Source organism: Euleptes europaea, chromosome 3, assembly GCF_029931775.1.
Source record: "Euleptes europaea isolate rEulEur1 chromosome 3, rEulEur1.hap1, whole genome shotgun sequence".
NCBI classification, from domain to species: domain Eukaryota; kingdom Metazoa; phylum Chordata; class Lepidosauria; order Squamata; family Sphaerodactylidae; genus Euleptes; species Euleptes europaea.
The window spans coordinates 33,403,583-33,425,252 of NC_079314.1; the positions used below are offsets into that span (position 1 = coordinate 33,403,583).

Below are 21,670 nucleotides of genomic sequence, written 5' to 3' on the forward strand. Positions count from 1 at the left end.
ATCCATGCAACGTAACAACCTTAAATGCCTCTCTCTGAAACAAGCGAGTGTCAAAAGCTAGAATGGGCATGAGAGAGGTGTGAGGGGAGCAGGGCCCGAGGTGGAAGAGGAACAACATGTCCACAAAGTGCAAAAACGCAAGCGGGAGGAAGGCTTTCCCGCCCAGCAGCCTAGCCAAATAAGACACAACACTGATTATCTGAACACCTTTGCTTCCAGTCATGGAAGATGCTGCTGATTTTCTGTCCCCCAAGAGAGACTTTGATCTCCAGGTATCCAAAGGCTGTCCCAGCCCATCCTGCCCTCTACGACTACTTGCTGTTCTGGGTTTGTTTCCCCTGTGCCGCGCGCCTATGTTTCTGTGCCACCCCGTAAGGGACGTGGGCCGCAATCGTGCCCATCTCCTTTGCCCCCTCGACATGGAACATCTGGTCATCAAAGAAGATATGTGGGCGGATCTTCTTCAGCAGGGGGCCCTTGGGGGCACCTGCTAGAAAGAGGGCTTCGTCTGTTTCAAGCCCCCAGCTCCGGAGAGTCTTTAGAGCGCGGGCCCCCGAACTGGCAGCACTGCGGGCTGTGACGAGGTAGGTGCGGATGGGGCATTCCAGGCGGAGGCCCTTGGAGTAGAACTTCTTCTGAAGCTTCCCAAGGGCTTCCAAGAAGCCTTTCAGTGGTCCCTGGGAAAGAAAAGTAAAGAGGAACTGTCAGACACTGAGTACACAGAGGTCTCTCTGAAGTTCACAAAACAAATTGGTGCCTCGAGGGTTTGTGAACATCTGAGGACTTCCTAACCGCCACCACATGGTGGCGGAAAGTGCTGTCGAGACTTATTGCAACCCCACAGGGTTTTCCAGGCAAGAGATGAACAGTGGTTTTCCATTGCCTGCCTCTGCTTAGCAACACTGGACTTCCTTGAAACAGTGGTCCTGTATGCAAGGGTACTTGGACTCACGTTTTTCCCCAGACTGTCTCAGTTGTTCCTTGGAGTTATGCATGAGTTTTCCATCCATTAGAGATGACCTTGCAGCCAGCCCTCGTAAATTCCGGGTCTTTCCGTTCCTGGGCTGAGATCAGCCCAGATAAAATCTCCATGCATAAGCCAAAGCGTGGGACAGGGAAGCTGGGGGGGGGGGCATTTTCCTCACAGTAAGCACTATAGCCAATTACAAAGCAGTATTTCAAGGGGTGTGGACTCAAATGCTTCCTGATTTTTTCCTCCTACATGGAGTTCTTTCTAAGCAGACATGTGCCTCAGTACTGGGTTTTAAAATGACACTTGGGTTTCTCCCTCCCCCAATTCCATTCCTTTTAAAGAGCTCCGTTTGTGGTTTTTAACACAGCACTTGGGTTTCCACCAGGGGGGAGGGGAGCCAGGCGTTTTTCTCCCAGCAAGCACTACAGCCAATTGCAAAGCAGCGTTTTCAAGGGGCGGGGACTCATGCTTCCGAATTTGAGCTGGTGAATTTGCTGGTGCGTAGTGTTTTCTGGATTCGCAACAGAAAAGTTTTGGTCGAGTGAGCATCAAACCCCAGGTAAAACTCCCATGCATAAGCGCCCAGTATATTCTATCATGAACGTGTGTGGCTCGTTCATCTCTAGGTGAAGCCCTCGGGAGAGACCATCGAGAGGTTTGGAGTCAGGCCTCACCAGCCCAACCTTGCTGATGAAGCATTCAGGAGCTGCTGTCTTTGTTCTTAAGCAGGACTGTGTGTGTGTAAAGTGCTGTCAAGCCACAGCCGACTTATGGCGACCCCTTTTTTTGGGGGGGGGGGGGTTCATGGCAAGAGACTAACAGAGGTGGTTTGCCAGTGCCTTCCTCTGCACAGCAACCCTGGTATTCCTGATCTGACGAGATCAGGCTAGCCTGGGCCATCCAGGTCAGGGCCTTAAGCAGGATTATGAGGGATCAAATCAGACTGAATCCAGACAATTCAGAGCTGGCTGTGCCGTTGAAAGAATCTCTGTGCCCCGGGGAGGCTCACTGTGCTTTGTCGTAAAGGTGATGTCGGCCAAGGCAAAAGCATTTGGCCATGGGATTTGTACGTTTACACAGCACCTGCTTTAAACTTGGTTGCTATCCATGTCGTTGGAAAGGCCGACAGGTGCGTGCTTTTGCATTGCCGGCATCATGCTTCAACCATACATGTGGTTAGAAGAATTGACGAGGCCCTTGTAGCTCCGTCTACACACTTCTGGGACCCCTCAGCCTTGCTTTTTGAGATGCAGGTTGCTGTCTGAGGCCTCTAGAGCAGCTTTATAGCAAATCTGTTTGCTCTGCAGGCTGCATTCCCCTTGGCAGGGCAGGGACCTTGCCATGCGGTGTACCCAAGCTGTTGTAACTGCCAGGCTTGACTCTTACAGCTGATGCAAAATGCTGCCTCCAGTTCAGTGTCAGGAGCAATGCAGACTTTGCGTCACCGCCCACTGTGGTGTTCTTTTAAGCCTAATCCAAGCACTAGGTTTTGGTCACACCTTCAAGATGATCTCTCCCTAGGTCAAAAACTCCTGCTACCTTCAATGGTCAGCCCAGGCGCTGCTTCAGTCACCTCCACGTAATACAAACTTCTGCTGTTACAGTGGGGTCTTTGCAGCTGTGGCCCCAACCAAGGCTGCAGAATAGGCTTGCCAACCTCTAGGTGGGGCCTGGAGATCTCCTGAAAGTACAACTGATCTCCAGATGACAGTAATCAGTTCCCCTGGAGAAAATGGCTGCTTTGAAGCGTATGTGATCAGCCCAAAGTCATCCAGCAAGCTTCCACGGCAGAGTGGGGATTCGAACCTGGGTCTCCCAGATCCTATTCCAACATTCTAACCACTACACCACAAGGTCTGGCCTGTATTCTCACCTGAGCCAGCGGTTTGTTCTCATAGGCTTTCTCATGCTCAAAGAACTTGTCGAGACCGTGAGCCTTCACTATCTGCTCAGACTCGTCTGAAAAAAGGACAGCGTCCCCGTCAAAGGCCACCCGCAGCTGGTCCTCAGAGACCTTCACATCTGTGCTTGGACTGAAGACGGTGGCAGCAGCAATCCCTTGTAAAAGAGAAAAGAGGGTATTGTGGCATTCCACTGAATTCCCTCTACAGGCGGGGCTGATATTTTTCTTCCTCCTCCAACCCACCTCTTTTTTAGCACGTGCGGTTCATTTTAAAAGACATGCAAATTCAAAATGTTATTTGAACTGAGTATGGATTAGGGTTGCCAGGTCCCTCTTTGCCACCGGTGGGAGGTTTTTGGGGGCGAAGCCTGAGGAGGGCGGGGTTTGGAGAGGGGAGGGACTTCACTGCCATAGAGTCCAATATCCAAAGTGGCCATTTTCTCCAGGTGAACTGATCTCTATTGGCTGGAGATCAGTTGTAATAGCAGGAGATCTCCAGCTAGTACCTGGAGGTTGGCAACCCTAGTAAGGATATCTAAAGGGGATGATCGCAAACTGACTGTGGTTGGGGGGCAGATTCCTCTTCGAGTTTTTGTTGTTGCACCAGAGTAACTCAGCACCACCCTCTACCGGCCAGCATGATGATAATCCTGGTGGGGTGGGTCATGGAGGGCTGCCAGCCTCCACATGGGGCCTGGAGATCTCCCAAAATTACTATTGATCTCCACGACATGCTGGGCGCAGGAAAAAATGGTTGCCACAATATGGCTACCACAGGAGGCGGAGCCAGCCACAAGATGATTGCCACAGCTTAACTTCAGTAACACAGTGCAGATCTTTGTGTTGTGGTGGCAGCTGCTGCCAAAGCAACATTTAAAAAAAAATCTGCACAGCCAATCAAACCTCCAATAGTCAATCAGAAGCCTTATTGGGCAAAAGCCCTACCTGGCCCCTCCCACTTCCTAAAAACGTTTGGTGGGCACCAGAAAAAGTGTCAGTGGATGCCACGGTGGCTGTGGGCACCATACTGGGGACCCCTGCCCTGCATGATCACATTGGCAAAACAGCAATATCCATTCATCCTCTGGGGAAGCACACTATGACAGTCAATCTGGTAACAACAGTCTACACACATGGGCACATGCAGACAACCTCTCTCTCTGACAGTGACAGATTTTACAGCCTGCCTTTCCTGTAGGAAACCCGCCATATTTTTTTCTCTTCCACCCAAAGGTTGACCGACAGCAGACTCACCCGCTTCTATGGCTTCACTCACTTTCTCGCAGTCGGACGACAGGTACAGGTTGGTGTGGTAGGCCTTCAGGTAGCCGATGGGGCTGTTCCCGCCTGTCATGCAGAACCGCTCAACAAACAGGTCTAGAAGGGAGAAGAGAGCCACCGTTACACTTGCCAGAGGTGATTTCTTAATGCACCATCAGCCCCAGGAGAATGGTCAGCCATAGGCATGATAGAGGTCTATAAAATTATGCATAGTATGGACAGAGTGGACAGGGATAAGCTTTTCCCCCTCACTCATAATACCGGAACGCGGGGTCATATGCTGCATCTGGCGGTTGAGAGATTCAAAACAGATAAAAGGAGAATCCTGGCAACCCAATACGGTTTATGCCGACAGGGTTGACAGTCACTCTTTCTCGCCAAGACCCCTGCCAAGGGTGAGTGCAAATGAGAGATTCTCAAAGTGTTCCCCATTTCTACCATTTCTAGGGTTCTCTGGGATACAGTGGGGAATAGAGATGGAAAGGGCCCATTTGGGGGAGCACACAAAAATGCTATTAAATATTTTTCCTTGGAAATGAGTGACTTTTAAGATAAGGTTTTCTTCAATTGATATGTACAGCATGAAAATATCAAAGGACATTTTTTGCTATTTTTGGGTGGAACAAGGGGAATTTGAGCGCTTCCCAATTTCTGCTTTGGAAAAAGTTTTTTTTTTTAAATTTTTGGGCACACTTAAAAAAAACCCTTATCAATCTCCCCCCTTTTGGGATGAGTGAAATGTATTAAGATAGCACAAGGTGCAGCAGTATTGGATATATTTACCATTTTGCTTGTAGATAACTAAAGTATTGATAAGTTTAAATGTCATAAATTGTACAGTTGTGTATGCTAAGTTATATATCATGCATTTTATGTTGTTAAAGCAGAAAAAAATTGATTCGGGTTCGATAGGAAAATTAGGTGTTGGACATATTTAATTTTCCCCAAATGTCTGGGTTTCTTTTTTTCTGATCAAAAGGTTTTTTTCTTCCCCTGGCTCAATTTTTTGTGGGGAAATATTACATATCGGGGGAGGGGGGGAGGCCATAACAGTTAGACCAGAAGGGCTAACACACTCACTGTTTGAAAAGTTTACTGAGAAAGGGGAGGGGACATGGGCTTCACAGTGGGTGTGGACAGCAGAGGGGCAGGGAAATAAACAGCAAAGCTATCTGCACCTCGGGGGAAGCCGTCTGGGAAACAGAAGGGGTTACCGCACTTGTATTCCCAGCGATGTATTAAGAGTTTGAAAATATTATAAAAAATACTGTTCGCACTTTCTATGTAATCCCAGCGATGTATTAAGAGTTTGAAAACGTTATAAAAAATACTGTTCGCACTTTGTTTGGCCCCTTTAGCTGTGACGACGTCTTCAACCATTTATAAGCCATGGTATTCAAAAACCCTTTTAAAGCGAAGTTTTTAATAACATTTTAAAACTCTTAATACATCGCTGGGAATACAAAGTACGGTAACCCCCAGAGAAAGGAAAAAGATAGCCTTATAAGCGTTTCTGGAAACCACATGGATTAAGCAACAGCGAAACGGTTCCACCACCAAAGGGAGGGGGGAAGGTGCGATCATGAATCAATAAAACATCTCAACAAACGTTTCAAACAGTGAGTGCGTTAGCTCTCGCAGTAAGCCTTCAGAATAAAACTATGTCTTATGTCTGTGCATAAAGTGCTGTCAAGTCGCAGCTGATTTATAGTGGCCCCTGGTGGTGTTTTCAAGGCAAGTGATTAAGCAGAAGTGGTTTGCCACTGACTTCCTCTGCAGAGTCTTTCTTGGAGGTCTCCCTTCCAAGTACCTTAGCTTAGCTTCCGAGATCTGACGTATATATCAGGCTATATACCATGCTGCCTTCCCTCCCAATATAGGCTTAGACCCACATGCAGCAGCTTGTTCCATTACAAGAAGAAGGTGGGGGTTCATTAGCTCCCACTATTATGGCCCTGACCTGGATAGTCTGGACTAGACCGATCTCATCAGATCTCAGAAGCTAAGCAGGGTTGGCCCCGGTTAGTATTTGGATGGGAGACCACCAAGGAAGTCTAACGTTGTGATGCAGAGGCAGGCAATGGCAAACCACCTCTAAATGTCTCTTGTCTTGAAAAGCCAATGGGGTCGCCATAAGTCAGTTGAGGCAGCAAAAAAATTATTTTGGCTAGCCTTGAAGATTGCTGGCCTTGGGAGAGAACCTTGGCTTGCAAACACACACCCACACACCCACCACCAGCATGCAGGGCTACCTGTGCACCTCTCAGGGCTCGGTGCACAGTCACTGGCAAATGGGTAGGCGGAAAAGAGCCGACCTGCCCTGACTTGTTCTGTTGCTGAGGGTTTTGGCTAGGGTTGCCAACTCTGGGCTGGGAAATTCCTGGAGATTTGGGGGCAGACCCTGGGGAGGGCAGGGTTTGGGAAGAGGAGGGACCTCAGTGGGTAACAATGCCATACAATCCATCCTCCAAAGTAGCCGTTTTCTCCACAGGAACCGATCTGTTTTATAATTCCAGGAAATCTCCAGGTCCCACCTGGAGGATGGCAACCCTCGTTCCAGCAACTCACTGTAGTGGTTGATGGTATTGATCAGGCGAACTCCCACTTGGGCATGGTTGTTGGTCACGAGGACGACGTCAAAGAGCTCCTCGCTGTCTGGGTACAGCTCCCGCAGTTGAGTGTTGACGGCTTCCAGAGCCTGCAGAAGCAAAAATCCATCTGGCCAAGTGCCCAAGGCCACCCCGTCCAGCAAAATGACTCAACGGGGGGCGGGGGGAGACCTGCTGAAGTGCCTGGGCCCAGCAAACAGCCCTCCTTAGGCATGCAAAAAAATTAAGCCCTGTGTTTGTTTATTTATTTAGGGTCTTTCATACTCACATGACCACATATGAAACTGCCTTATACAGTATTGAATCAAACCCTTTGTCAATCACAGTCAGTATTGTATACTCAGACTGGCAGTGGCTCTCCAGGGGGTTATGTAGAGGTCTTTTGCATCACCTGTTACAAGATCCTTTTAACAGGGGATGCCAGGGATTGAACTTGGGCCCTTTCTCTACAAAACAGATGCTTTAACATTGAGCCCTACCCTAAATGAAGCTGCCTTATACAGAGTCAGACCACTGGTCCATCAAGGTCAGTATTGTCTACTCAGACTGGCAGCAGCTCTCCAGGGTTTAATGCAGAGGTCTCTAGCATTACCTACTACCTGATCCTTTTCACTGGAGATGCCAGGGATTGAACCTGGGATCTTTTGCATGCCAAGCAGATGCTCTGCTGCTGAGCCACGGCCTCTCCCCATGCCTTCCTGATCATACAGCAAACATGCGCTAGTGCTCGCTGGCATCTAAGAAGTGGTCTTATATACGGGTCTCCTTTGACTGCCCATGACTCCCAGGCAAAGGGAGGTATTTCTCAGCACCTAACCACAGATTGTTTCCCTGGAGGCAAATTAAGTGGGGGAGGGACCTGGGATCTCCAGCATGTACAGCAGGTGGCTCTACCACTGAGCCATGGCCCTGTCCTAGTTAACAACTGAGCTAGCATTTGTTCTAGCCCAGGAGTCCCCAAATGTTTTGAGCCTGCGGGCACATTGGGGATTCTGACACAGCATGGTGGGCGCAGCAACAAAATGGCTGCCACAACATGGAGGTGGAGCCAGCCACAAAATTATTGTGACAGCTTAACTTCAGTAACACAATGTAGATCTTTGTGCTGTGATGGCAGCTGCTGCCAAAACAACATTTAAAAAAATCTCCACTGTGGTGTAGTGGTTAAGAGCAGTGATCTGGAGCAGTGGACTCTGATCTGGAGAACCGGGTTTGATTCCCCACTCCTCCACATGAGTGGCGGACTCTAATCTGGTGAACTGGGTTGGTTTCCCCACTCCTACACATGAAGCCAGCTGGGTGACCTTGGGCTAGTCACAGCTCTCTTAGAGCTCTCTCAGCCCCTCGGGTTGCCAGGTGCCCAGTGGTGGCGGGCAAACCCCTGGCAATTCACCCCTCTGCCTGCCAACCACCTGAGGGTCGTCGGGCAAACGTGCACGCGTGCACTGACGTGCATGCGCTGCACTTCTGGTTTACAACCTGAAGTGCTGCCTCACGAGGGGCCTTTTCCTCGCGAGGGGCCTGGTAAGCCTACCCACCTACCTCTCAGGGTGTCTGTTGTGGGGAGGGTTTGATTCTTCCTTAAGTGGTGGAGAAAGATGGCATATAAAAACCAACTCTTCTTCTTCTTCAATAGTCAATCAGAAGCCTTGCTGGGCAACAGCCCTACCTGGCCCCACCCACCCCCTAAAAACACTTAGCGGGTGCCAGAAAATGTGTCAGCGGATGCCATGGTGCCCACAGGCAACACATTGGGAACCCTTGCTCTAGCAGGGTGCCCAGATATCTTGAACCCATATCCTGACAAGATCAAAAAAAACAAACAAAAAAAAACCAATCCATACAGGAACAGACCTTGACAAAAGGAAAAGCTGCTCCAGGCAAGAGGGGCTCGTTCTCATGATCCAGCTGGTATTGGACGTAGGCCTCCACACCTTGCTCACTGTAGATCTTCTCCTCCTCTTCCATACGGAATAAAGCTCTGGACGACACAGCGATCGTGATGGCATTCTGTGGCTTTGGCTTGGGAGAGTGGAAGAGAAAGCAGTTGCCCGTGCCGTAAAAGACCTGTCGATTATTATTTGCTGGAATAGCTACACCGAACCTCCATGTACAGAGGCAGTATAGTTCTGAACACCAGGTGCTCAGGACAAGCAACAGAAGAAATAGCCATTGCTTCATGCCACTCATTTCTGCTTCCATGTTTTGCCCGTGGAAATTGTCTTTTGCCTCATCCAGAAAGGCAGTTCTTATGGTATAACGTTTAGTGGCAGAAATGAATGATGTACCCATTCATTCGTTCAGTACAGTGTGTGTGTGTGTGTGTCCCTTTCCCCCCAAAAGAGAAAAAGAAGAGGGAGAGTAAACTTCTGTTTGTTGTTGTATTTCAAGGTTACAGTCCGAAGGAGGATATTGAAACGGGATATTAGATGGCAAACCTGTTGTCAGGCCTTTGCCTGTTTTGCTGGAGCAAAGGCTCTTGACGTGAGTCAGGGCAGGTTCTGGCCACACGTCAAGTCCTTGGTTCTCATGCCTATGAACGTCTGTGTACAGTTTCGCTCATCCTGTTTTCTACAGCTGTGGCAATGTTTAGTCTGTCTTTCTGGGAACCGCTTATCTCGAGGTTGCCTAGCAATGTTTACCTTTTCAGTCCGTAGTGTCTTAAGCATGTAACCTGCCTGTGTTCCCCATTACTAGCCTCACCTGCCTGTAGGCAGTCAATCCTTTAATCTGTCTTTTTGCTCCTAATAAAGTATTACTGCTTCTGAGCTACCTGCCTGGATGAGTTTGCTTATGGGATGCTAGGGACAGACGCCTGATACTGACACCTGTCACTGTTGTGGTTTTATGTTATATTATCAACACTTTTGTTTTTTGTTGTTTGCTCATTGTTTGTATACTGTAATTCATGTTTTGCAATTTAATGGAACCTTTGAAAGGTGCAATTTAATGGAAACTTTGCTGTTACTACTGTTTTGTAAAACTTTGGTGTAGCTACAAGTGATTAGATAAACGCCTTGTAATCTCTGGTGCTTTGCACATTTTTTCCTCTGCCTTCCCCCCCAAAATCCACTGGCTCCTGACCAATCTATAAATAACAGCTCTGCAACCCATGCAGCCTACTCCCCCTGGCACAGTTGCCAAGCCAAATGCATTGAAGGAAGGGGGTGCCATCTGGGGAGAAAGACTTGCCCAAGCCTCCTTGGGGTGGGAATCAGAGCCTTGGGTTCCATTCTGAAAGTGACCCTGCCCCAGGACAAAGCTCAGACCTACCACAACCGAAGGCCTTGCCTGCTAGGGTTGCCAGCTCTAAGCTAGGAAATTCCTGGAGACTTGAGGGTGAAGCCTGGGAGGGTGGGGTTTGGGGAGAGGAGGGACCTCAGGGAAGTATAACGCATAGATTCCACAATCCAAAACAGCCATTTTCTTCAAGGGAACTGATTTCTATTGTCTAGAGATCAGTTGTAATTCCAGGAGATCTCTTCACCCCACTGGGAGATTGGCAACCCCAAGTCAAGATTGGGCTCTTGTTGGAAGCGACTCTGCCTCTCATCTTGTCTACCTCCTTTCTCTGCCTGCTGCTTTGCTGCTTCCTCATTCTGGCCCCCTTTGGTTGGATTTCCAAACCAGCCCCCCCGCTAGGGTTGCCAACCTCCAGGAACTAGCTGCCGATCTCCTGCTATTACAACTGATCTCCAGCCAATAGAGATCGGTTCACCTGGAGAAAATTGCCGCTTTGGCGATTGGACTCCATGGCATTGAAGACCCTCCCCAAACCCTGCCCTCCTCAGGCTCTGCCCCCAAAACCTCCTGCTGGTGGTGAAGAGGGACCTGGCAACCCTATCCCCTGCTCGCATGCCAGGCTCCCTCTGGATTGACTTTTCAATGAAACTGTCCCAGCCCCTCCCTCTCCTTCCAGTCCTGGACCAGCACTTATGGCTGTTGGCTACCTAATGCCGCCCCCCCCCACCCCCGGTCACTAGGTGCCCATGACACACTAGAGCTGTGACTGTCCTCCCAGCCCTAACAGATGGGATAACAGCTGCACTTCCTGGGGGAAAGTCACAGCAAGGAAGAAGGCCACATCCCTGCATCAGCAAACAGAACCCCATTGGGATCCCCTGTCATTAGGGTTGCCAGGTCCCTCTTTGCCACCAGCGGGAGGTTTGGGGGGCAGAGCCTGAGGAGGGTGGGATTTGAGAGGGGAGGGACTTAAATGCCATAGAGTCTAATTGCCAAAACGGCCATTTTCTCCAGGTGAACTGATCTCTATTGGCTGCGTAATAGAAGATCTCCTGCCGCCACCTGGAAGTTGGCAACCCTAACCCTGTCATCAAACAATTGTATGTATCCACAGGCTGCCTCCCCAAACTTCTTGCCCTCTGGAAAAGGCCTTGATACAGCCCTCCCCCCCCAGCACCCCCACCCTCATCTCTTGCTCCCCAATAGTAGGCTGTTGATTAGAGGCTTTGTTAGGGGCCAGACTTCTGCCTCTAGAGTTTTGGTTGCTGATGATCAAATACTGACGTTGTGGGATTGGTCCAGGGTTGCCAACCTTCAGGTGGGACCAGGAGATCTCCTGGAATTACACCTGCTGTCCAAATTACAGAGGTCAGTTCCCCTGGATAAAACGGCAGCTTTAGAGGGTGGACTCTATGGTGTTATAGACTAGAGCATCCTTCCCTCCCCAAACCCTGCCTATACCTGCTCCACCCCCAAAATTTCCAAGAATTTCCCAAACCAGAGTTGGTAACCCTAGTATGGCTGTGTAGATGTGTAAGCTGCTTTGACTTTTAAGAGCAGAAAAAAACAAAATATAAACAAGTACATGTTTACAGTATTCTATTCATTATTATGTTAGTTTGCCTTAGGAAATCTATGTCCGGTTGAAGAACTAGGATTGCCAGGCCCCTCTTTGCCACTGGCGGGAGGTTTTGGGGGCAGAGCCTGAGGAGAGTGGGGTTTGGGGAGGGACTTCAATGCCATAGAGTCCAATTGCCAAAGCGGCCATTTTCTCCAGGGGAACTGATCTCTTATCAGCTGGAGGTCAGTTGTAATAGCAGGAGATCTCTAGCTAGTACCTGGAGGTTGGCAGCCCTAGTTATTCTACTGTTATATTGTCTGTAAGGATGTATTTATTTTTTTTGCTACAGCATTAGTATTGTGATAAGGCACTGGGATTTTATGGTTATTTAAGTAGTTATATGAAATATTTCTAATTGTTTTCAGAATGATGTTAGCCGCTCTGAGCTTGGCCTCGGCCGGGAAAGGGTGGCCAATAAATAAATAAATAAATAGAAAGTCCCAGCCCAAGGTCACCAACCTCCAGGTGGGGCCTGACAATATCCCAGAATTACACCTGATCTCCAGACAACAGAGATCAGTTCCTCTGGAGAAAATTGCTGCTTTGGAGTAGAGATGTCAGCCTCCAGGTGGGGCCTGGGGAATCCCCTGGAATTCCAGCTCATCTCCAGACGGCAGACATCAGTTTGGAGGGTGGACTCTTTGGCATCGTACTCCAGTAAGGTCACTGCCCCCCCCCCCCAAACCCACCATCACAAGACTCCACCCCCGAATCTCCAAGACTTTCTCATCCCAGAGCTGGCAACTTTATGCACAGCTCCAGTCTTCTTTCCCACTTTGAAGAAAGCCAGATGAAATGTTGGCTAATGAATCATTCAACATAGTCAGTTATTAACCGGTTAGGGGGGCTCCCAGTTAGCCATAACTCTCCCAAATTAGCTGCTTGGGAGCCAGGAGTTACTCATTAGCTAAAATATTATTTTAATAGCTCGTAAGAGGGCGCAGGCCAGTTTGGCTTCCAGACAGCAGTGAGAAATAGTTTAGGTTTCCTTTATGTGTGATGCATTCTTAGGACCACACATTAGGCCCAGTCTTTGTTTGCCTTTTGACTTATAAAGCCCCTTCCTGTGCTGCTGTTAGAGACAAGAAGCGGAGTGGTGGCTCACAGGGGCACTTGATATCATTTCCTGGGAATAGCAGAACAATATTGTTCATTAGCAGGATAGATGCAAGGAGAACCAGGTGGGTTTGACACTGGGCGGGGAATGAGGTCAACTTCCCTCCTGTTGGAAAGTCTTCCTCACTCAGGGACAGCGGGAAGGAGGGGATGGAATGAATGAATGATTTATTGCAGCCCAGCAGAGGATAAGTTACAGGAGAAATATTCCCGGAGTAGAGAGTAGGGAGGGCGATTTGGTGGCAGCTTCTGAGCAAAGCCGATTGCGCTCAAGTACAGCCAGTCCCTTTCACTGTACGGCAGGCAAATGGCACTGCCAAAAACGACTGCACCCCATGGTGGATGGAAAGCTGCCAGGAGAGCAAGGCAGCCAGCAAAAATGCGATAGACATCATAGGGCCAGTGACCAGCAACCAAATGCAGGCACTGTTGTCCTGTGATCAAAACACTGCAACATTCACAAGAGATCCTTGTTGTAGGTCTCCCTGACATAGCTTCAGGCAAGTATTCACTCATTTATTTGGTTGTTGATAGATGTGTTGAGCCTGGGCTCCAGACCTGGAGCAGGGATGTAAAGACGAAGGTCCCACATGCGTGTGTGTGTGTAAAGTGCCGTTAAGTCACAGCCGACATGACAACTCCTTGTGGAGTTTTCAATGCAAGAGACTAACAGGGGTGGTTTGCCAGTGACTTCCTCTGCATAAAAAAGGTAAAGGTCCCCTGTGCAACCAGGTCATTCCTGACCCATGGGGTGACGTCACATCCCGACGTTTCCAAGGCAGACTTTGTTTGCAGGGTGGTTTGTCAGTGCCTTCCCCAGTCATCTTCCCTTTACCCCCCAGCAAGCTGGGTACTCGTTTTACCGACCTCGGAAGGATGGAAGGCTGAGTCGACCTTGAAACCGACTTCTGTTGGGATTGAATTTAGGTCGTGAGCAGAGCTTGGACTGCAGTACTGCAGTTTACCACTCTGCGCCACGGGGCTCTGCATAGTGACCCTGATATTCCTTGGTGGCTTCCCATCCAACTACTAACCAGGGCTGACCCTGCTTAGCTTCCGAGATCTGTTGAGATCGGGCTATGCCGTGCTGCTTTCTGTGGGCCTGCAGGTCCACACACAGAAATCAAAATTTGGGGTCAAGCCAAGGTACGTTGTGTTGTGGGAATTCAATAATCACAGAGCAAGGTGGGATGGCCAGTGATGAATAAGGAGGGGAAACGGAGTGATCCTCTGTAAGCACTTCTGCCTAAGGGATGCCCATTTCAGTGAGGCTGGGGCGATCTTGGTGAATTGCCTCCCGTGATATGGTATGCCAAAAGGACTATCTCTTAGCTGTAATGCTGGAATTAAATGCCAAAACCAGAGGCTGCCCCAAGAGATTTTCATCCTCAGGGTGGAAAAACCACAGGCTGTTTCTGTGATCTCTGCACTAATCAGAGTGATTTGGGGAAACCAACCCAGTTTTTTCTGTTTTGTAATGGTGTCCAGAATCCTCTGCCCAAGGCAGCTGCCTCACTTTGCTTTCTGGCAGGGCCTGCCTTGGGTGATCCACCTGGCAACAACAGCTAACCCTAACCCTGCTGCTAGAGGACTCGAACATTTCACCTCATGAAAGGGGAGCTCTCCCACTGACTTCATCAGTAAATGGGATAATGAAGCGCCCCGCACCTCAAGAGACCCTGAAGCCCGGATAGCCCAATTTAGCCCCGGCTCATCAGAGCTTGGGAGCTAAGCAGGGTGGGCTACTGGCAGCACTTGGATGGGAGACCGCCAAGGAAAATCAGGGGTCTTATGAAGAGGAAGGCAAAGGCAAACCAACTCTGCTCCTCTCTTGGCTGGAACGTCCCGAGCATGGGGTTGCTATGAGTTGGTTGTGACTCGACGGCATGTACTGTAGCCTAGGGCCAGAGGCCATCTTCTCTGATAGAGACAGCATGGTGTAGTGGTTAAGAGTGGTGGTTTGGAGCGGTGGACTCTGATCTGGAGAACCGGGTTTGATTCCCCACTCCTCCGCATGAGTGGTGGACTCTAATCCGGTGAACCGGTTTGGTTTCCCCACTCCTACACATGAAGCCAGCTGGGTGACCTTGGGCTAGTCACAGCTCTCTCAGCCCCATCTACCTCCCAGGGTGTCTTTTGTGGGGAGGGGAAGGGAAGGTGATTGTAAGCCGGTTTGATTCTTCCTTAAGTGGTAGAGAAAGTCGGCATATAAAAACCAACTCTTCTTCTTCTGTACCCAGACAAATGCATTACTTACCCACAACAGGGACCTGCCTACCTTCCCATTGGGCACAACAGCTGGAACACAAAACTCAGCCAGTAACCTCTTGACCTTGGATCCAGAAGGATGGCATGTTCCATTTTTGTAGCTGTGCCCCCCCATACACCCCATTTCATCTTGTATATAGAACAGCTCTCTGCCTTACAGGCAAGGGCAGCTGCCCCTGGAAGCATACCACTCTCTGCTGAATGCCAGCTATCTGACAGGTGTCATTCATCCCAAGTGGGTCTGTGAACCATACGGAGCCGCCTTATCAAAAGCCACAGTGTTGGCTAACCTAGTCCAGCGCTGAGCAACAGCCGCTTTCCAAGGTCTGCGGCAGAGAAATCTCAGCTCCCAAACTCAGTGTGCCTGGCCCCTTCCTTCTACTTGCAAAGCACACGTGCCACTTCTCTGCCCTCCATCACACCTGCAAAGGTAACTAGGCAGGGAAATTCAACAACTCGCTTAGCTTGGGATTTTCTACTCCAAAGATGAATTCCCTCTTTGCAGGTCTCCTCTTCTCTTTCATGTAAACACATCGCAGTGCAAACCACACAGCCACCCCCAGGGGCAACATGCATCCCACCAGTCCCTATCCTGTTCCGATAAGAGAAAGGGGGGGGAAATCTCCCTTACCGATTTGGGTTTCTTTTGTGGGGAGAGGTTGGCATAAAAGGCTTCGGCATCGTCCCAAGTCTCTGGGTTTGGCTGTCCTCCAGCTCTGGTCGCTTTGCTGCCAGTGTCTCCTTTCTCTTCCGGGTGCCCAAGTCCAACTCGGTCCATCTTCCTTGCTCTGTGCCCTTTCCGAGGAGCAGGATGGTACTAGCAAGCAGAGTATTTCTCCTCCCAATTTAGCAGAGACAGCCGGTGGGGATGGTGCCCGGGATTAAAGCGCCAATATCCTTGGATGCAGCTTGGCTTCAGAGAGAACGGATCAGGCAGCAGAGGAGGAGGTGGGAGCTGGGTATGTGTGTGTTTGTGTGTCACTCACTCCTCCAGCCAGGAGGAAATGCTTGATATGGGATCCCATGAAGCTCCGGGGAAGGCTTGAATGCCAAAGCTGCCTGCCAGCCAAGCTAGCTTAACCTCCTCAGGGCTGGATCTGCTGCATCAGGCAAGCTGCTGTTCTTCAGGGGAGTGATTCAGTTCAGATCAACCATGCCAAGGAAGGGAGCAAATCTCTGCAACAGAGGAGCTGGCTGGACCCAGCCTCCTGGGAAGGGCTGCTCTCTACGCGGGAAGTCCAGTGTGCAAGGGAGGGGGGGCAATCCAGCGAGCTACATTTTGTTTACAACAGGCTCTGGGAATCCCACAAGCAGCAGGGCACAGAAGCAATAATGCTGATCCTGCCACTCAGCCACTGGTACTCCAGATATACTACCTCTGAATCCAGGAGTGGTCTTAGCCAATAGGCAACTGAGGCAGCTGCCCTAAGCCCCATTTTGGAGGGGGGGGCTGTCCCCAGCTGCACCCCTTCAAAATGGGGGAGGGAGAAGAAGATCTGCCTTGGGCTCGGGCGGCTGGCTTCTGACGGCAGTAGTGGCTCCCACTTGCACAGGGCAAGGTCTAGGGTTGCCAACTCTGGGTTTGGAAATTCCTGAAGATTTGTGGGTGGAGCTGGGGAGGGGGGATCTTCAGTGGGTTATAATTAGGGTGGCCAACCTCTAGCAACTAGCTGGAGATCTCCTGCTATTACAACTGATCTCCAGCTGATAAGAGATCAGTTCAGCTGGAGGAAATGGCCGCTTTGCCATTGGACTCTATGGCATTGAAGCCCCTCCCCAAACTGCACCCTCCTCAGGCTTTGCCCTAAAAACCTCCCGCCGGTGGCGAAGAGGGACCTGGCAACCCTATTTATAGTGCCATAGATTTCACCCTCCAAAGCACCTATTTTCTCCAAGGGAACTGATCTCTGTAGTCTTCAGATCCACTGGAATTCCAGGAGATCTCCAGGCCCTACCTGGAGGTTGGCGGTCTTATGGGAACCATTCCTTACTTGGGCCTGGCTGGGTGGTGGGGTGGTGGTATCAGTGCTTCTGGGGACTCATGCTGGACTTTTCCCCAGAACCTGACCTTGGAGGCTTTAATTAGCGACTGTGGCTGAGAGCTTTTCAACAGCTGTGCTTTATCTACTGGGCTTGTAAGTCCACCTTTCTCACTGAGCTGAGAAAGTTACAGAGCGAGGAAAACAATGCAATAAGGAAAGCAGGGTAAGATATGTTGTCAGCGATGCAAAAGTTTGGAGCCAGTGCCAAGGCAGCCCAAAGCTCTGCATCGAGAATGCCCTGGTTCTGACTGATGTAGCTGCCTCCATCAGGACCAACCCTAAACAGAGTTACTCCATTGATTTCAATGGGCTTAGACTGGGTTTAGGATTGCACTGTTTGGCCTTTTATGCAGGAACGTTACCCCGCGGTCACCCCACCGATTGCTTCGGGGCTTCCCTTCGATTATGCAGGCGTTTTGCAACTGTCAGAGGTCGCCTCCCCCCGGCCACATTTTCCAGATGCTGCTTTTGCCCTAATCTTGAAAATGTGGGGAAAACGCAGGGGGGGAGGGGAAGAGAGGCAACCTCTGATGGTTGCAAAACGCCTGCATAATCGAAGGGAAGCCCTGAAGCAATCGGTGGGGGGACCGCGGGGTAACATTCCTGCATAAAAGGCCTTTGTCTGCTTCAGCAGCAGTGGTGTAGGGGAGAGGAAGGACAGATCAGGCAGAGCACTAAAATGCCACTCCTCTGGAACAGGAAGCACCTGTGAAAAGCTCCCCCAGCCAAAATTCCCTCCTGGGCATCACAGTGAAAGGAAGAGGTGAAGCCAGCCCAAGGTGCAATCTGGGACTCATCTCCAAGGGTCTCTTGCTGGATGGACTCCTCAGAAGTGGCTGCTTGTTTCTTGGTGGGCCCGACAGCACAGCTGTCCTTACCTTCATGCCATCTGTTATGGATAGGGTTGCCAGGTCCCTCTTCACCACCGGTGGGAGGTTTTTGGGGCAGAGCCTGAGGAAGACAGGCGGGGTTGCCAACCTCCAGGTACTAGCAGGAGATCTCCTTCTATTACAGCTGATCTCCAGCCATTAGAGATCAGTTCCCCTGGAGAAAATGGCCGCTTTGGCAATTGGACTCTATGGCATTGAAGTTCCTCCCCTCCCTAAACACTGCCCTCCTCAGGCTCCACCCCCAAAACCTCCCGCTGGTGGCAAAGAGGGACCTGGAAACCCTAAAGACAGGGTTTGGGGAGGGGAGGGTCTTCAGTGCCAGAGAGTCCAATTGCCAAAGCTGCCATTTTCTCCAGGTGAACGGATCTCTATTGGCTGGAGATCAGTTGTAATAGCCGGAGATCTCCAGCAAGTACCTGGAATTTGGCAACCCTAGTTATGGAGGGGACTTCAGCAAAATAATTCACAGGAACTTGGATTAATGTACCATAGGATTCAGTTGGACCCTCTCTTGTTACCCTTGGGGAGGTTTGGGGAGCTTATTAACAGGGAGGTTTCTGCCTGCACCTCCTCTGCATAAGGCTGGCGTGTGGCTTGAGGAGCAGATGATTGTCTCCTGGATAAATAATCCCTGGAGGGTATTTGGTTATGCAACTCTGTCCAGCTTACAATATAAAGGGGATTAATTTTCATGGCTAAGATAGTCTAATTGATTCAGGTTCCATTTGCTGCAACTGATGATATGCATATGTGATCGCCAGCTGGTCCCATGGCTGCCACAACCAGCACCCCCCCCCCCGGCTTTCTCTCCAATCAACACTCTCTGCCTTCAATGGCTGCCTAACAGGTAGAAACCCAACAGGGGCAGCCCCCCCCCCCCGAGATGCAGAAATGGGGAAAGCTGCACCTTTTGCATTTCTTGTCTTATTTGCTGAGGACTTTATGCTGCCTCTGCAGGGACCCATCTGGTCCTGTAGGTATTAAAAATACAGAAAATGGGGCAACCCCAGAAGCCATAAGAATGGCAGGAAGTGTGTGGCAGAGCATTGGCCCTGAATGTCATGCTGATGGGAAATAAATTACAACCACATCTGTCAAAGGGGTACTTAATATTGCAACCTCCCTTGGAAAGGGTGGGACAGTTAAAAAAAGGGGGGGTGCTTGCAAATCTGCAGCTGTGCTGTCAGGAATGGGAAAGGTGGGGGGCCCTTATGAAGCATATGTAAGATAGAGCAGCACCAGCAGCAGGATTGCCAGCTCTAGGTTGGGAAATACCTGGAGATTTTAGTGGTAGAGTCGGAGGAAGGCGGGGTTGGGTGAGGGGAGGGACTTCAATGCCATAGAGTCCAATCGCCAAAGCGGCCATTTTCTCTTGGGGAACCAAAACTGATCTATGTCGCTTGGAGATTAGTTGTAACAGCAGGAGATCACCAGTCACCAACACCCGCTTTCTGGAGCTCTGCGCCCGGCGGGGACTTTCTGTAGGCTTCGAACGGCGTCAAGCCTAAGGGAAGGACTGTTCTATTTTCCACCTGGACTCCATTTGGAATATATTTACTTGGGCAGGCAAAAATGTTTAAAAAGGAGAGGATATTCATGGTTTTGTGTTTGTGAATGAGAATATAGTAATGTATAATAATATAAAGAAATATAGGTGTATAGTGTTTTGGTTAAATAGATATTGAAGTATATAAGAGCCTATGTGTTATTGTTTGATTTGTAACCACCTGGAGATTGGCAACCTTAACAATGACACTTAAGAGGCTTGAGTCAAGTTGCTAGCTCTCTTGAAGCTACAGCCCTGAGGAGGTGGAGCCTGGGAGCTTATGGGTGGTGCCTGTTGAAGTATGGGGTAAGACTTGGAGTCAGTTGATTTAAAAAAACAAAAGAAACTTTAGGCCTAACTTCTCCAATATGGGAGACCGTCCAGCAGCCATCTATCAATTCAGAAACCTGACCCAAGTCGTCCTTCTCTTTTATAGAATAGAATCATAGAATCATAGAGTTGGGACCACCAGGGTCATCTAGTCCAACCCCCTGCACAATGCAGGAAATTCACAACTACCTCCCCCCTCCACACCCCTAGTGACCAGAAGTTGGCCAAGATGCCCTCCCTCTCATCATCAGCCTAAGGTCACAGAATCAGCATTGCTGACAGATGGCCATCTAACCTCTTCTTAAAAACCTCCAGGGAAGGAGAGCTTACCACCTCCAGAGGAAGCCTGTTCCACTGAGGAACCGCTCTAACTTTAATCTTGTCACCCCTGCAGCAGCAGAAGAGGGCTAGTCAAGCATTTCATGCGGCAAGGTGTGATTTTGGCCTTGAAGGACTCTCGACAACGCACAGCCAGCGACGGCCTGGGCAAGTGGGCCGCACTGGCACCAGCAGCGGAGCTGCCCTGAGGTCCACAGCGGGCATACAGCAAAGGTGCCAAACCCAGGCTACACATGGCACCTCCAGGCCTTGGCACAAATCGCTCGCAGCTCACCAGATGGACCACTTCTGTGGCTGAGCTAGCCAGACATCGGGCAAATAGAGTGTGGGGTGGGTCGGCTGGGAAAGTGGCTAAGGTTGCCAACCCCCAGGTGGGGCTGGAGAGCTCCTGGAATTACGAAGGATCTCCATACTGTGGGATGTGTAAGATTTTAATTAATTTAATTCTAGCATATTGGAAAAATGTTATTTTTCTATTATATTTGTAAGCTGTGGTTATTTATATAAGTCAGTAGAAAATAGTCCTGTCTAACTTAAACTGAACAAAGCAGGTGATTTTTCGTATCTGGTACAGGATATCACCAAATAACAGATGAGATCATATACACGTGACCACAAAATGAGATCAGAGTTAGGGTGGATTTGAGAGGAGGAGATATTCAAATCCTCTTAGAACAAAGAACTCTGGAAAAGTATAAATATGAGGACTAGGCGGAGTCTGTTAGGAGACTTTCACTTTTGAACCCAAAAAGGGCTGAAATGTCTTCCTCTTTTGCCTGGCAAAATAAAAAAAGCTTTTTTCTCCCTTTGCTTCTTAAACCTGGCGTCGTCTCTACTTTGTGATAATAAATCTGGTCACAGAGGAGAGTGTATATTTACATCCAACAGATTTTTGGCACCCCAGATGGGACATCTGGTTGTCAACTGCTCACAGATGACTGGTGTCAAAGTTTTGTAGGACAGGTGCACCCGGCGATTTCGCTGGTCCTCAAGCTTGGCAGACACAGCATCTGAGGGTGAGTGCAATTGCAGAGTCCCACTTTTAAACCGACCCAGGAGAAGCAACGGGCTGGAGGTAAGGAACCGCGGAAAGGAATTACGGGACCTTAATGGTGGGGCAGTTCTTAGAGGTAAGCCCTTCTAAGAGGAGAAGGCAGAAGCAACGCCACCATGGATAAGGGGCTCAGTGGAACGCCACTGAGTTGGAATGGTAACGGGGGCTGTAACAGAGGGTTCAGCCAATGGTATTTTATTGTCAGTGTGAAAAGCAGTAGCCAGGGATTGTGAAATCCTGTGCTGATCCGAAATTTTTCCAGTTGCCTCCAGGGCACTGGAAGAGGTAAATGCCTAGAAAAGGGAACGTAGTTTTGTGTTTTGTCTTGTCCAGCGTGATTTATGTGTCCTCTCTTTCTGTGAAGTATTTTATAAAGGGTTATGTGATTATTTGACAAATGTTAACGTGTTTATTTTTTATGGGGCCAGCCTGGGATACTGGACGGCGTCGGCCAA

The 21,670-nt window shown here is 49.6% G+C and overlaps 1 protein-coding gene across 1 annotated transcript; it reads right to left on the reverse strand.

The window, feature by feature from the left end:
* Positions 1 to 256: 256 nt before the first annotated feature.
* On the reverse strand, positions 257 to 15,797 carry NT5C1A (5'-nucleotidase, cytosolic IA). The gene is made up of 6 exons (XM_056847447.1): positions 15,646 to 15,797; positions 8,621 to 8,788; positions 6,726 to 6,855; positions 4,131 to 4,253; positions 2,847 to 3,031; positions 257 to 677 (listed from the first exon to the last, which is right to left on the reverse strand). The coding sequence occupies exons 1-6, from the start codon at positions 15,790 to 15,792 to the stop codon at positions 312 to 314; spliced, it is 1,119 nt and encodes a 372-aa protein (XP_056703425.1). The 5' UTR covers positions 15,793 to 15,797; the 3' UTR covers positions 257 to 311.
* Between the last annotated feature and the right edge of the window lie 5,873 nt (positions 15,798 to 21,670).